Source organism: Aquarana catesbeiana, linkage group LG08 (assembly GCF_042186555.1).
Source record: "Aquarana catesbeiana isolate 2022-GZ linkage group LG08, ASM4218655v1, whole genome shotgun sequence".
NCBI classification, from domain to species: Eukaryota; Metazoa; Chordata; class Amphibia; order Anura; family Ranidae; genus Aquarana; species Aquarana catesbeiana.
This window is the reverse complement of record NC_133331.1, coordinates 143,415,342-143,432,021: the sequence shown is the minus strand read 5'-3', so window position 1 is coordinate 143,432,021 and position 16,680 is coordinate 143,415,342. Positions and strand designations below refer to the sequence as shown.

The 16,680-nt window shown below is 41.7% G+C and overlaps 1 protein-coding gene across 2 annotated transcripts in view; it reads right to left on the bottom strand.

Moving 5' to 3' along the window:
- Window positions 1-16,680, bottom strand: part of TLL2 (tolloid like 2) — a 323,112-nt gene that overhangs the window by 30,365 nt on the left and 276,067 nt on the right. For both annotated transcript variants that reach the window (XM_073596512.1, XM_073596513.1), the window contains 7 exons: window positions 13,127-13,243; window positions 12,010-12,155; window positions 10,040-10,235; window positions 7,008-7,133; window positions 5,736-5,896; window positions 5,416-5,596; window positions 3,528-3,653 (listed from right to left, as the gene is read on the bottom strand). In XM_073596512.1, the coding sequence (XP_073452613.1) occupies window positions 3,528-3,653; window positions 5,416-5,596; window positions 5,736-5,896; window positions 7,008-7,133; window positions 10,040-10,235; window positions 12,010-12,155; window positions 13,127-13,243 (1,053 nt within the window). The remainder of the gene's footprint in view (window positions 1-3,527; window positions 3,654-5,415; window positions 5,597-5,735; window positions 5,897-7,007; window positions 7,134-10,039; window positions 10,236-12,009; window positions 12,156-13,126; window positions 13,244-16,680) is intronic.

Genomic DNA, 16,680 nt, shown 5'->3' with positions numbered 1-16,680 from the left:
TTTTAAAAGTGTGTTGTGTAATAGTGTGTGTGTTTGGACCTAGTGTTCTACAACGAGGGGGATTCCAAAGTACATTGTTCAAACGTGCTCCACTTAAACCTATCTCCAGGTTGACCCACCTTTTGGTGGTCTCTCCCTTGACCCAATCAACTGCCCGAGCAATTACTATTGCGTTATGATATTTTTTGAAGTCGGGGAGGGCCAGCCCCCCTTGTGCTTTCCCTCTACATAATTCTTTGTGTGCAACTCTAGATTTCTTATTCTTCCAGATAAATCCCTTTATTATTTGTGTTAACTTTTTAAAGTAAATTTGAGGCAATGGGATAGGCAACATTTGCATCTTATAAAATACTTTTGGGGCCAGCACCATTTTCACTGAATTGATTCGCCCTATCCATGAGATCGGGCAGTGACCCATTCTCTTAGCTTCTGTTCGGACTTCGTCCAGCAGAGGCACAAAGTTCAGGGCGTATGTCCTCTGCACAGAGTTCGACAACTTAACCCCCAAGTATTGGATATTGTCCCTTACTGGAAAGTGGAAAGTGTCCCTAATCCAGATCTCGTCCTTCTTTTCCATGTTGACATTCAAAGCTTCAGATTTTCCCAGGTTGATCTTATAATTTGATAACTCACTATATTTCTTAACAACCGATAATACATTAGGGATCGAAATCCTCGGATTTGAGATGTATAAGAGGACATCATCGGCATATGCAGCCAGTTTGTGTTCCTCTTTCCCTACTGTACACCCCTTAATGTCCGGATTTTTTCGGAAGGTAGCTAGCAAAGGCTCCAATGTCAACACAAATAAGAGGGGGGACAACGGACAACGGGCAGCCCTGTCTAGTGCCGTTTTTCATTTCAAACTGAGCTGAGGGGGTGTTGTTAATTTTAACAAAAGCGGAGGGGTGGTCGTATAGAGCTTTAATCCATTTTAACATTTTTTCTCCCACCCCCATGGCTTCCAACGTTTTGAACATGAAACCCCAGTCTACCCTGTCAAAGGCCTTTTCGGCGTCAATTGACAGGAATAGACCTGGGGTTCCGTTGCTCTTAAAGGCCTCTACCAGGAGCAAGGACCGCACCCCATTATCTCTGCTCTCTCTCCCGGGGACAAAGCCCACCTGGTCCGGGTGGACCAGATGCGCCATTCTCCCCTTAAATCTGGATGCAAGCACTTTTGCGTACAGTTTAATGTCTGCATTTATAAGCGCTATAGGTCTATAACTGGAGCAGAGGGTGCGGTCCTTGCCCTCCTTAGGGATCAGGGTCACTGCCGCCAGCAGGGCACCTTCACTCATCTCTCCCTGGGATCCAAGCTCATTCCAAAGCCTACACATCCTCGGGATCAGGGTTTATTTATTCTGACAGCAAAGTGTCTGCTCTCACGATACGTAAAGGCATGGCTCCAGCGCTGTAGGAAGTGAATTCACCAACACGGTAAAAGAAAAAAAAGAGCATATATGGATATGTCGAAGCATGGGGGCAGGGTTGGAGGGATTACCCCCATGCTTCAGTATATATATTTTACTCTTTTTGAAAAAAGAAAAACGGTGCATGTATGCCCATCACTAGAAGTGGGTGAATGCAGGGCAGTATTCTAATGGTGGGCATACTCACTGATTAATCTTTTCATTCAGCCCACAGACTGCATGAAAAAAAAAAAAATTACAATATATGCTCAACAAGGACCAGCAACGTACTGGTATGTTGCTGGACTTTAAGTGGTTATGCCAGAATGATGCCTGCAGGTTTAGGCATCATCTTGGTATCATTCTTTTCAGCCAGTGGTCGCCTTTCATGTAAAAGCAATCCTAGCGACTAATTAGCCACTAGTCTGCTTTTACAAGCAGTGGGAGGGAACTTTTCTCCTCCCCCCGCCTTCCATGGTTTTCTCAGGCTCTCCTGTCCCTCCAGTTGCATTCTTGGGTTCCCCGGTGGTTCCGCCAGCTGACCATAGAGCTGATTGGAAACCGGAAGGGCTTGAATAATCTCCATGGTCTAAAACCGGAAGCTACAATCATTTTAGGACTTCAGCTTTGCCAGATATAAACAGCACCATTGGGAAATTTGGAAAGCATCTTATCACACCGATCTTGGTGTGGTCAGATGCTTTGAGGGCAGAGGAGAGATCTAGAGTCTAATAGACCACAATTTAAAAAAAAAAAAGTTTGGCACAAAGGCGAACGCAAGAGTCGGTCGTGTCGTATGTAAACCACAATTGCAGGCATCACCGCGAATGTCAGATCAATGGCAGGCATTTTAGCAGTAGATCTCTGTCAATCTAAAGTGGTAACCTATAAAGGCTTTTAAAAATGTATGTAGTTTGTCGCCACTGCATGGTTTTGCGCAATTTTTAAACATGTCAGGTTTGGTATCCATGTACTCGGCATAGGATCATCATCTTTTACCAAACATTTTGGCAATATAGTGTGTTTTAGTGCATTAAAATTCCAAAAAGTGTTTTTTTTTCCCCCAAAAAAATTGCAACACATTTTAAATCTGTATATTATAATGTGTGGGTAAAGTGTGGCATAAGCTTCTAATGTTGTGCATAACATGCCAGGACAGTTCAAACCCCCCCCCCCCCCATGACCCCTTTTTGGAAAGTAGACACCCCAAGTTATTTGCTGATAGGCATGTTGAGTCCCTGGAATATTTTATATTTTCCCACAAGTTTCGGTAAAATTACTTTTTTTTTTTTCACACAAAGTTGTCACTAAATGATATATTGCTCACACATGACATGGGTATATATGAAATTACACCCCAAAATACATTCTGCTAATTCTCCTGAGTACGAGGATACCAGATGTGTGAGACTTTTTGGGAGCCTAGCTGCATACAGGACCCTGAAAACCAATCACCGCCTTCAGGATTTCTAAGGGCATAAAATGGTGATTTCACTTCCTCACTACCCATCAGTTTTTTTTTCATTTTTCAAAACTTTGACAAAAAGTGAGATCTGCAAAATACTCAATATGCCTCTCAGAAAATGGCTTGGGGTGTCTACTCTCCAAAATGTGGTCGGGGGGGTTGTTGTGCCATCTTGGCATTTCATGGCCTTCGAAACTGTGATTAGGCAGCGAGTAGTGAAATCAAAAATTTACGCCCTAAGAAATCCTGAAGGCGGTGCTTGGTTTTTGGGGTCCTGTACGCAGCTAGACTGCCAAAAAGTCTCACACATGTGGTATCCCTGTACTCAGGAGCAGCAGAATGTATTTGGGTGTCATTTCACATGTGCCCATGGCACGTTTGAATATATCATTTAGTGAAATGCATGGTCTGCCAATCCTAGCCTTCTTTAGAAAATACTAGTTGCCCGACTGTCTAATACTTTGTGAGTCACTTACCCAGAACATACAGTAAGTGATATTGAAACTACAGACTTACATACTTTCTGGGTTAGTGACTCAAAAGTACTATTGCCATTGAACAGCATAACAGCATGGCCATTTTCAGAAGAGAGTTGTGCTATAGTAGCCCTCATAATTCTGTTATGGAGGGATTTATTTTAGTGACCTTACCTTCTTTACAGTCATGTCCATTGTCATGAAGTGTGTAGCCATTTTTGCACTGGCACATATAGCTGCCAAATGTGTTGATACACTCATGCTGACAGCCTCCATTTTCTTTGGAACACTCATCCTTATCTGTAAAACAAGAAGATGCAGCTTTCATAAGTTGTCATACAATGGTGGCACACACGGACTTGAAAACTGTTTACATACTGCAGTTGCACTGGTTAATTCGCTGGTTGTTGCAGTTGTACTCCGCAGTATCCAGTTGATCGACACAGATGTAACTGCTATCTACTGTATTCAGATCCACCAGTGCTTGAACACTTTGAAAGACATTTTACACCATAAGTAAAAGCTGCACAATAACTAAATGGGGGCTTCATGTCAATTAACAGAGGTACCCTCTTTGACCTGTGAATGTAGGGCTGCTCGTGAAAGCAGATCTTTCACACAGAACAATTGAAGTCCTGTTACTTTGCCAACGTTTCTGAAAACTAGCATAAAGTTGACATTGAGCACACATACAGTTAAAGGAGTGCTCTTTCTTCAAGGGGTTAGAGTTATGACAAATCACTTGAGTCTCAGACTTTTGATATTACTTGCTTGTTAACCCCTATACTGGCTATTACAGTCAAGGAATTAAGTGGCCATGTATGAATGGCCTATGGTGGCTAGAGCACCTGTGTTAAACAGTTGAAAACTCCTTAAAATGCTATAAAATGTAGCACCCACAAAACAGACCATTTTCTGTGCCAGTGGTTTAAGGTTACTATTTTAACCAAGATCATGCCATCAAATAGATATACTTCACCAAATAACCATCTATACACACATATGCAAATAAGGCAGGAACCAGCCAAATTTTGGTCCGTGTGTACTCCTCTGTTTTCAACAGAAGACGGTCTAGAAAGATCTATGCATCCACATCATGTGTGTGGATGTGATGATCTGAGGGTTTTTTTTCCCCCTTCATTTACCCTTTTGGTTGAAAAAAAAAAAAAAAAAAAAAAAAACAGCTCTAAGTTGGCAATACACTAAAGCAGGGGTCTATAAACTTTCTAAACAAAGGGCCAGTTTACGGTCCTTCAGACTTTAGGGGGCAGGAATAGTGCCTTATTGATGGCGTCGGGTAACCAGAATGATGCCCCATCGTTGGGGTCAGTGGATGGAATAGTGCCCCAAGGGCCAGATAAAGGCAAGCAAAGGGTTGCATCCAGCCCCAGGGCTGCAGTTTGGCAACCTCTGCACTAAAAGGATACTCACTTTGGACTGAACGAAGAGAGTGCAAGAGATTCCTCCATTTTTACAAATGTCATGGATGGATAAATCTCCTCTGCTAGGCTATTGTATTCTGTAAGAATATCCAAACAGTGCCTTCAGCTGATTGACCGATGATTTTTGGCCTAACTCCTTTGACCAATATCAACTGATTAATTGACTGCTGTTGAGCCAGCAAGGCCACCTACTGTTAGAGTTTCACCTAGTTCCTCTGAATCACTGAAATTACAACTGTGTGTGGCCTATTTAGGGACTGGAAAACCCCTTACATAGTCCATTTACAACTATGAACATATAGCTAGACAGAACACTGAAATCACACACTAGCTTTTCAAAGAGCTCTACTATAGTACTATAGACATCCAAGCCATTCCTTATGGTCTCTGTTCCCACTCCTATAGTGTGGGCATTTCCAGTCCCCTTGTTACATTTGGATATATCAAAAATTTAGAGGATCGTCAAAAGGAGTACTATAACCTCTTAGAATCTAAATAAATATCTTTGCTGATATAGCCACTGCATGCATGCTAAGAAATGTGCAAGTGCAACAGATTGCTTTTAGTGGCCACTTTTCAGTGTTATTTTTAGAATTCCAATATTTAATGATTTTCCTTACCAGAAAAAAAGTTTACTTTAAATCCTTTTTTGGACACAGTGTTATCAGATTTAAATTCCAGTCTTATACCATTGCCTTGTGATGTAATGACATCTGGTTTTTCAGAGCCACAATATCTTCCATGTAGCTTTGACTCTGAAGTTAGACCACTGCGAATTTCCACATAGTCATACTTGCAAACCTAGAGAAATCATCATGCGAGGTTAATAATTTTTTTTTGTTGCACAGTAGGATCTTTGAGCACTGGAAATTGTGGGTAAAATGCAGAAATTATAAACTAATAGGCGAAAACAAATCATCTCTTCATTTGTTGTACTTACATCATTGCCCTCAATATCAAAGACTTCAAACTGCAGTGATATCCTGTACTGTGCTGGAGCTACCACTTGCCATACACAGTTTTTGTTCATAGGATATTCATTTGGCCAGCCAGGACTTGTTATTGTCCCATCTAGTTTTGTGATGAAACCTCCACATGCAACTACAAGAGAAAGGAGACCATGAATGTTGACAAAAGAAAATTTCACACCATTAACTCAAGTTTTAAAGGATAAGTTCACTCCCCCTCATGCCCGAAAATAAATACCTGCAGGTAAAAAAAAAAAAAAAAAAAAACGCATTTATTTTTTGTTAGGGACATGTACAAGCACTGTAACAACGATCACCAGGCTGTGAGGACTTGTAGTTTTCAAATTTATAGAGCACTGAATGGACAATGCGGCCTAGCGGGCGGAGCCCCGCACGGCTGCATTGGTTTTAGATTGTAACAGCGAGTGTGGGGGCCAGTGGTAGAAGATAAGAAAGAAAGAAAGAAAGAAAGAAAGAAAGAAAGAAAGAAAGAAAGAAAGAAAGAAAGAAAGAAAGAAAGAAAGAAAGAAAGAAAGAAAGAAAGAAAGAAAGAAAGAAAGAAAGAAAGAAAGAAAGAAAGAAAGAAAGAAAGAAAGAAAGAAAGAAAGAAAGAAAGATTGTCACACTGATAAAACATAGCTAGACATAAAGCACCAATAGTGGATGGTAACTGTAAAATATTCTTACCAATAAAAAGATTTGCTGTTAAAACTGTCCCGGCTGCCTCTAAGCCTAGAGTAACAGGGTCTAACACAAGCTAGGCTATTGAGAAATATGCATAAAACACAGCTTCCCAAAGGCAATAGGGTCTTTTTTGGGCTAGGTTCACGATGCTGCTATATATTTTGATCTGACTTGCAGTGAGATTATGTAGTGCTACTTGGATGCGACATTAAGTTTTGTATATCCTATGGGCTCAAAATCGCACCAAAGTACAATAGTCTTTTCCAAAACCGCTTCATGCTGAGTCGCATTTATGTGAACAGACACCACTAAAAACAATGCGCTTTCCCTCGTCATGCAACTGTGTGACTCAAGTCACATCTGAAATTGCACTAGTGTGAACCAGGCCTTAAAGACACCAAAAAAAAAAAAAATCTGTGTTCTTTTGAGCAAAGAAACTAAAAAGGGATAGATCAACGTAATACTACATATTACTAGATATTCTTCCAAATATCCTGAATAATGTCTACAAAGCCTGGTTTTAATGTATTACAGCTTTGATCTCTTACACCGATACTCACCTTCACAGTTTTTCTTGTCTGGAGTCAGCTCATAGCCTGGATCACAGACACATTTGTAACTTCCCAGAGTATTAACACAACGCTGAGCACATCCTCCATTATCAGGCCTTGCACATTCATCCATCTCTTTTCAAAAATAAAAAGATCAGCAATGCTAAATCAGGTAATGGAGTATTTACTAACAAGAAAATCACGGTTGTAAATTTTAGAGGCTGAACATAAATATGAAAGTAATCAATTATCCCATTATCAAACACGAGCTCTTAAGTTTTCTAACTTGATAACTGAGTTATGTCGAGGAACCTCCCCAACAACCACCAGACACAAAGGGTACAGCTGAACATCAAAAGAAAAAAAAAAAAAAAAAAGACATTCCTGTAATAAATGTAAGAAAGGATGCTGCCCAATAAAGCAATCACTGATCATGTAAGCTAGAACGCATGACTCCCAGTACTCTACACACGCCAAGACCCACAAGAGGATCGCGGTGACAAACCAACTGTAGGCCTTGTGTGCCAACTTACACGCACTTACTGGGTGCACAATAGTGTTATATGTGGGATGCTTCTGCCTTTAACTAATGCCGAGATACTCTTTGTGTTGACAAGCACTTAAGCACTGGTGAATGATTGTTCTCATCTGTCGTAATGAGAATGTTACTTGGATCTACCTATTCTTAAATCGGTCTCCATCTAACCTTTGAAAAGAATAACGTAAAAGAATAAAAAAAAAAAAAAAAAAAACTTAAAATGATTGTAAAGACAGAAGGTTTTTTATAAAGCCTTCTGTGTGCAGCAGCCCCCCTAACACCTACCTGAGCCCGCTCTAGATTCAGCAATGTTGCACGAGACACTTGGCTAGCTGGGACTCCCTTCATTGGCTGAGAGGGCAGCATGGTGCCATTAGCTCCCACTGCTGTCAAGGTCAGTCAGCCAATGAGAGAAAGGGGGCGGGTCACTGCTCCATGTCTGAATGGACACAGGGAGTTGTGGCTTGGCTCAGGTGCCCCCACAGCAAGCAGCTTGCTGTGGGGGCACACAACAGGAGGGAGGGGCCATGAGCACCAAAGAGGGACCCAAGAAGAGGAGGATCTGGGCTGCTCTTTGCAAAACCATTACACAGGGCAGGTACGTATAGACATGTTTTGTCTATAGGCTATTTTGGAGACTTTACAATCACCAAGTTAAAACGTTTCAAATCAGGGGCGTAACTAGAAATAGCAGGGCCCCATAGCAAAATGTTGTATGGGGCCCCCCTGCAAACAGCCCCCCCACAGCTGCCCTAGTGTCAATGTAGCATAACCTGTGCCCCATACAGCGTAACCTGTGCCCCATACAGCCTGGTCTGCCAGTGCCCCATACAGCCTGGTCTGCCAGTGCCCCATACAGCCTCACCTATGACGAGGAAGAGACAAGCCACCCGGATCAGCAGAGAGCGGGATTGCCCGCTGTAATAGCTTTCATTTGAATTTCCCATCTTCCCAGGGCTCATCGTCACATAGCCCCATCTCTTGGCCCGACGCCTTTGATGACGTCACATGTCCCGCATTGGATCAGCGTTCTGTCTATCAAAGGCGCCAGGCCAAGAGGTGGAGCTATGTGACGTGAGCCCCGGGAACACTGGAAGTTCTAATGAAAGCTATTACATCGGGCAATTCAGCTCTCTGCTGATATGGACAGCTCGCCTCTTCCTCTTCTCTTCCCCTGGCTGGGAGACTGTGCCGGCGGTGCTCTCATCCTCACCGGGCCCCACTCGGCTGTGGGCCCCATAGCGCCCGCATGGGTCGCTATGGTGGTAGTTCCGCCCCTGTTTCAAATGCAAATTACTACAATGCATAATCTACATCACATGGGCATTATACACAGGACTAGACAAATCCATGTTGAATGGAATGGAAGCACATACTACCTGGACATTGAAAGGAGACTGACTGGCTTCTGAATGCTGCAATGATCTGTCCTGACATTAAACATTTAGAAACCAGAATGACATTTAGAGCAAAAACGTATTTATATATCCTGGATACATTTACCATATTTAACAGGGCAATGTTCAATATACAAGTGACCCACAAACATCTAAGAAATCTCAGCAATCAAGCTTTGGAACAAGTCTTGCTGGTCTTGAAAACATTTAGGACTCATGCACACTGCAGATCAAAGAAGCTGCTCCTACAGGCATTTGAGCCGTTTTGAGCTTTTACTTTTCTCTGCCTGTTAACTCCCCTGCATGTTAGCCCATGCACACTAGAGGTGTTTTCAACCAGCATTTTTCTGCCAGAAAGCTCCAAATCAGAAACTCAAACCAGAAGGGTTTTTTTCCTGCCTCTGAACGCTGAGCTAAAAATATGCCTGTAATCTTCCTAATGTGCATGGACACATAGGATAACATTCTAGGAAGAAAAACACAAATCTTTTGTAGAAGCAGCAATTTTTAAGCCAGTGTGCATAGAGCCTATAAGCACAAAACAGCTCAAACACCTGTAAGAGCAGCTTCTTTGAGCTGCTGCGTGCATGAGGCCATACAACCTATATCTTGGCGACTTTTCTGGAACAGTTTTCTAAGAAAACAACAAAAATACTCTTAAAGGCCCACTTGTATGAAAAGCAGAATAAACTGACCTCTTTTATTGGCTGAGCAGAGTAAAAATTAAAATCTTTCGAAATAACTCAGGTCCCCTTTTCAGACAAAAGTGAAAATATGGAGAATTATATCTCCAAAATGTATAAGCACTAGGAAAAGGGTATAAACAGGATTTTTGAAAAATGGTTGCAACAAACTGCTAGGAAAATGATTAGAAAAAAAAAAAAAAAAATAATCATATACCAGTAACCTTAAACCAGGTAAAATACCAAATAAATTGGTTTTATCTAGTATCACTCTGTATAGACAGTTACAAATGGCCTGAAAGTTATCTGTATGCGACGGTATACGTTTTTATTATCCAAGTGTACTAACAATAAGTACTGATGTACAAAAAAAAAAAAATTGTCAAAATAAAGCAACCATGGACATTGGTGCAACACAATCACCTTTGAAAAAGTTGGCAGAAAATCCAGCTTTATTGATAGAAGTGTCAGAGTAAAATTTTATCCACAGAGTATTTGAGGTAGATTTAATATCATCAGGCTTCTCATAGCCACAAAATTGTCCAATCAACGGACTATCTTCAGAAGGGCCATCACGTATTTGGAGGTGGTCATACAGACAATTATCATGTGGTTCAAACTGCAGAGCATAAAAATTGTTTGATACTGATTAGCAATTAAACCTAAACAGCAGTTAAGCATTTATTTTTTTTAAGCTTGAATAGAGTCTGGGAAATTGACAACATTTGCAGGTTCTTTCCTCCCCACATTATAGTGCTTTCCCTACACTTTTGGTCCTAGGGACATTTCAACTTTTAAACAGGATTCCCCATTGGAAGATATCACTCTAATCGCCTGTTCTTGTGACAATCGTAACATTGAAATCATGTACCCCCCCCCCCCCCCCCACTGACTATGTTGCAAGGACAAATAGTAGGGGGACACAGACTGCAATGAAATGAAAAAAAAAAAAAAAAAAAAAAAAAAAAAAACGAACAAAAAACTACAAACCCTTCCTCATTCAAGAATCTAGATAATCCAGATATTTTAAACAAATGTATAGCCTATAAATTAATTTATTGTTTTTACAACCCACTGTCCCTATGACTAGAGAGCAAACCTAAAACAATCTTGCCATACACTCTGAAAGTATAATATAGCAACTCAAGAAAACAAATTCCAGGGCATTCAGGACATGTCCCTCTTTATTCATAAATTCCAAAGGCTAAAAACAATTAAAAAACACATCCAGCTGATGAAAGTATCATGCAAAGCTCAAACTTTTTCAAGGCAGTGGAAGTAAAAACACATTAATGTTGGAGAGAAGTTTAAATCAGAAAATCAGAGGAAGATACCCAGTGAAGATGTATTTAGAAGGCTTAATTAACCATATATACAAATACTAGAGCAGCTAATCTCCCAAAGGCCTCTTACACATAGGACGGGCTCCGTTGGGAGTCCACCCGCTCAGGGGGAAATATGTCCACTGATCAGGCAGGTGGCTGGTCTGCGTTCGCTCCGTTTATGCAGAGCAGACAGCCCACTCTCCTCTTTGGGCAGTTAGATGTAAAAAACCTGCATCTGTTTACACCCAACTGCCAGCTGATCAACTATTGAGGAAGAGATTCTCAGTCTGTTTTTAGCGGACCGGATCAGATGTTGGCGGGTGTCAGCGGACACATGTCCGATAACACCTGCCACTTCTTAAAGACTGGAGGGTCTTATTGGGTTCGCCCGAAAAACTGATAGGCGGACCCAATAAGTCCAGCCATGTGAATGGGTTCTTATGCCGTGTACACACGACCGGACTTTCCGTCAGAGTAGACTGACAGTCCGTCGGACTAGCATACAGACGCACAGTTTCCCCGATAGGAATTGAGTCTGTCGAAAAAATTTGAAACATGTTCTATTTCTAGGTCCATCAGAATTTTAGAAAGAAAAAGTCCGATGAAGCCCACACACGATCGGAATGTCCGACGGAATGATTCCGTCGGGCCTATTCTGCCGGAAAGTCCGGTCGTGTGTACATAGCATTACTGTTGCACAAACGTTCAGAGCCTGTAGGATCCTAAAATGGTATAATTTCTATTTGACGCCTTTTATTAGGAGTGTGTGTTTTGCTCATAGGCACTATATTTTTATCTGCTTTGTAAAACAAGAAAAAGAGTAACATGTTTCTAAGGGCAAATGGACACTTGTATTAAAAGGCCCCTAGTTGTTTCATGCATGACCCTAAGGTTAAAGCAGATGGCCCAAGAGATCCTAACCCAAATTTTTCCAGGAAGCTGGAAATTGTACAGCAAGATGAAACCATGACAGCTTGTATTTTATCATTAACAATATATCATAACTACCAGCGGATAACAAGAGCTGCAAGACTAAATAAAGACTACACGTCCCAAAAAGTAGCTTACCTCAAAAGTTTGGAAGGCAAGACCAACTACATATCCTTCCAAGACCGAAATCGTCCAAACGCAGTGTTTATCTGGTCGATAATCATCCGGATAGTTAGGAGACTGTATCTGACCCATGTCCTTTTTTAAACTGCCTCCACATTTAGCTGAAAGTAAGAAATATTTGCAAGTTAGAACACATGACCAAAAATATTGCAATATAAATAGCATTTACTACAGCGATGGCTGCCAATTACAACGCAAAATGAGAAAACAATGTTGGCCTATATAAAAAAAAAAAAAAAACTCAATAACTTTTTCCCCCCACTATTGAAATTAGTGAAGGGACCAACTCAGAATAACTCAAACCACATCCCTCATCTTTAACAGCTTATACATTTTTTTTTTTTTTTAACTTCTCTACCCAAATATAGCCAATACTTATAGAGGAACATGTGACCGTGGTGGACCAATCAAAAACACAAAAGGAGTCTACAGTGCTCTGTAGGCAAGACTGGCAACCCATAACGTACACAGGACTTTAATTCACTCTTAATGGACGAATAGATTAGCAGGGGAGCGAAGGAAGGATGTGCTGCCAGAAAGGGCTAAATTAAAGTGAACTTGCTGCTTTGCAATTCCAAACAAAAAAAATCCTTTCATGAGCCTCTAACGTGATCCAGCAAACAACTCAACTAAGCCAGAAATGCTATGGTGCTAAAATCAAGGGAATAAACACACACTGCTCTATATGGGGTCAGTAGGAATGTAGTTTAAGGTAACTCCTGTTTCCTTCCTGTATCAATCACATTCAAACTTCCAAAACTGGTTTAAGTGTTCCTGAGCCACTGTGGGAAACATTTAGCACTTTATTTTTAAGCTCACCCAAATTTGTGTGCAATGAACAGCAAAAAAGATATTCTAGCATCACAAGATTAAACAAAAAGGGAATGGAATGCAGTACAGCAATGACTGGATGAAAACGTAATTTGCACGTAGGCTGTGCTCTGTGGATGCATCCTAAAGTTTTATTTTACATCCTAATCATCCCCTTGTGTTCAGTAGGCACAATACTGTGCTCAGGAAAAGTTTGTTTATTTCAGTACACAGAGCACAAACACTTTGAACTGGCACCTACCTTCATAAAATGCCAGGAACCCTTTACCAAGGATATTACTGCTACTTCGAAATTCAATCCATAACCTACTGTCAGTTGATATTAAAGGCTCTGGAATATGATCCCCGCATAATCTACCTAGATTAAAAGAAATTGTTAGTACAACAAATGTGATAGTTGAAATACTGGATCTTTATACATACAGTATCTGACAAAAGTGAGTACACCCCTCACATTTTTTGTAAATATATTATATCTTTTCATGTGACAACACTGAAGAAATGACACTTTAATACAATGTAAAATAGTGATCGTACAGCTTTCCCCTCAAAAGAACGCAACAAAAGTGAATCCACCACTAACTGAAAATGTCCAAACTGGGCCCAAAGTCTCAATATTTTGTGTGGCCAGCCCTGCCTTAACCCTCGTGGGCCTGGAGTTCACCAGAGCTTCACAGGTTGCCACTAAAATCCTCTTCCACTCCATGATGACATCACAGAGCTGGTGGATATTAGAGACCTTGCCTTCCTCCACCTCCCATTTGAGGATGCCCCACAGATGCCCAATAGGATTTAGGTCTGGAGACATGCTTGGCCAGTCCATCACCTTTACCCTCAGCTTCTTTAGCTATGCAGCGGTCCTCTTGGAGGTGTGTTTGGGGTCGTTCTGTTGGAATACTGTCCTGTGGCCAAGTCTCCGAAGGTAGGGGGATCATGCTCTGCTTCAGTATGTCACAGTACATGTTGGCATTCATGGTTTCCTCAATGAACTGTAGCTCTCCAGTGCTGGCAGCACTCATCCAGCCCCAGACCAGGACACTCCCACCACCATGCTTGGCTATAGGCAAGACTCGCTTGTCTTTGTACTCCTCACCTGGTTGCTGCCACACATGCTTGAAACCATCTGAACCAAATAAGTTTATCTTGGTCTCAGACCACAGGACATGGTTCCAGTAATCTATATCCTTAGTCTGCTTGTCTTCAGCAAAATGTTTGTGGGTTCTCTTGTGCATCAGCTTTAAAAAAGGCTTCCTTCTGGGAAGACAGCCATGCAAACCAATTTGATGCAGTGTGCGGCATATGGTCTGAGCACTGACAGGCTGACCCCCACCCCTTTAACCTCTGCAGCAATGCTGGCAGCACTCCTATGTATTTCTCAAAGACAACCTCTGGATATGACACTGGGCATGTGCACCCGACTTCTTTGGTAGATCGTGGCAAGGCCTGTTAATTAAACCTGTCCTGTTAAACCACTGTATGGTCTTGGCCACAGTGCTGCAACTCAGTTTCAGGGTCTTGGAAATCTTCTTATAGCCTAGGCCATCTTTATGTAGAGCAACAACTCTTTCAGATCCTCAGAGTTCTATGCCACAAGTTGCCATGTTGAACTTCCAGTGACCAGTAAGAGAGAGAGTGATGACACCAAAATTTAACTGCTCCCCATTCACACCTGAGACCATGTAACACTAACGAGTCACATGAGACTGGGGAGAAAAAATGGCTAATTGGGCCCAATTTGGACATTTTCACTTAGAGGTGTACTCACTTTTGTTGCCAGCGGTTTAGACATTAACGGCTGCGTGTCGAGTTATTTTGAGAGGACAGCAAATTTACACCGTTATACAAGCTGTACGCTCACTACTTTACATTGTAGCAAAGTGTCATTTCTTCAGTGTTGTCACATGAAAAGATATAATAAAATATTTACAAAGATGTGAGGGGTGTACTCACTTTTGTGAGATACTGTAAAAACTAATAAGGTTTTATGTTACAAATGAAACAGCCAGCAATCTGTTTGCTATGGGAAATATCTCCAGTTCTGCTCTAGTTAGCTTAGCTCATATGAATAGTAAAAGCTCTCCGATAGGGAAATAAGCTAGCGATGAACAGCTGTTGGCTAAGAGCCTACTGTAACTCCAGCAAAAATGTGGCAGCATGCTTATCATAAAAAACTATTATGTTTTGTCCCATTTTTCAATGAAGCTGTTGTCAAGCATTTTAACCTGCAGCATTATATTCAAGAGTTCCACCCAGGGCGGCCGTCAAAAAAAAAAAAAAAAAAAAATTTAAATGTCAGCAGCTACAAATACTGCAGCTGCTGACTTTTAATTGGACACTTACCTGTCCCTGGGTCCAGCGATGCGGGGGATCGAAGCCCCGCTCGCCCCCCCCCCCCTCCGCTCGTCAGCGCCGGTATTTCAACTGTGGGCGCCAGGCTGTGGCTTCACCGCACGCCGTGATTGGCCGCTCAATCACCTGGGACCTGTAATGGATCCCAGATGATTGACAGGAGGGAGGGAGCAGAGCGGAGCCCTTCCTGTGCCGAGGGGGAAGTGATGTCACCAGCCCAGGCAAAGGAAGGGGCAGACTACAAGGGACCACCTAGCAACAGGCATTTAGAGGCAAGATAAAAAAAAAAAAAAAAAATATATCCAAATGTTTTTTGTGTGGAACCCCACTTAAACTTATTTGACTTTATTAAAGCTATTTGGAAACGCAAACCCCTAAGTGATGTCATCAGCTGTACTTTCAACTAGTCCTTAAATATCACTAAGCTTACACATAAAGGAAGTATTTTGTTTCTACAGTTTAAATAATGCGTCTCCTGATCAGTATTTACTATAGATGAGGGAAATTCTTCAAAAAAGATCTGTTCAATGTACTTACATAGTAGGTGAGGCTGAAAAGAGACAAGTCCTTCAAGTCTGACCTATGTGTGTGATTTTAGGTCAGTATTACATTGTATATCCCCTGTATGTTGTGGTCATTCAGGAGCTTAAATCGTTTTTTGAAATTATAAATGCTCCCTGCTCAAACCACTGCCTGTGGAAGAGCATTCCACATCCTCACCACTCTAATGCCACGTACATACGAGCGGACTTTAACCGGACTGGTCTGACGGACTTTCCGATTGAACGGAAGTCCGACTGATTCGTACGGGATGACATACAACCGGACTAAAATAAGGAAGTTGATAGCCAGTAGCCAAAGCTGTCCTAGCGTCAGTTTTTGTCCGTTGGACTAGCATACAGACGAGCTGACTTTGAGGAACTGGGTCCGGCGGAGTTCCAACGTAAAGATTTAGACGTAGATGTTCCAAATCTAAAGTCCATCAGATTTTCAACCGAAAAAGTCCGCTGCAGGTCCGATGAAGCTCACACATGGTCGAATTGTCCGTCAGACCAGTCTGGTCGAAAAGTCTGCTTGTGTGTACGCGGCATTACAGTAAAAAAACCTTCTACGCAGTTTAGGGTAAAACTGCTTTTCTTCTCATTTTAGTGAATGGCCACATGTCTTATTAAACACCATTTCGCAAAAAAGTTTTATCCCTATTGTGGGGTCACCAGTACGGTATTTGTACACTGAAATCATATACCATCTCAAGCGTCTCTTCTCCAGAGAGATTAAGTTCAGTGCTCGTAACCTTTCCTCATAACTAAGATCCTCCAGTCCCTTTATTAGCTTTGTTGCCCATCTCTGTACTCTCTCCAGTTTCCAGCACATCCCTTCTGAGGACTGGTTCCCAGAACTGGACGGCATACTCTAGTCTTGTAGAGTGGGAGAATTATCCTTTTA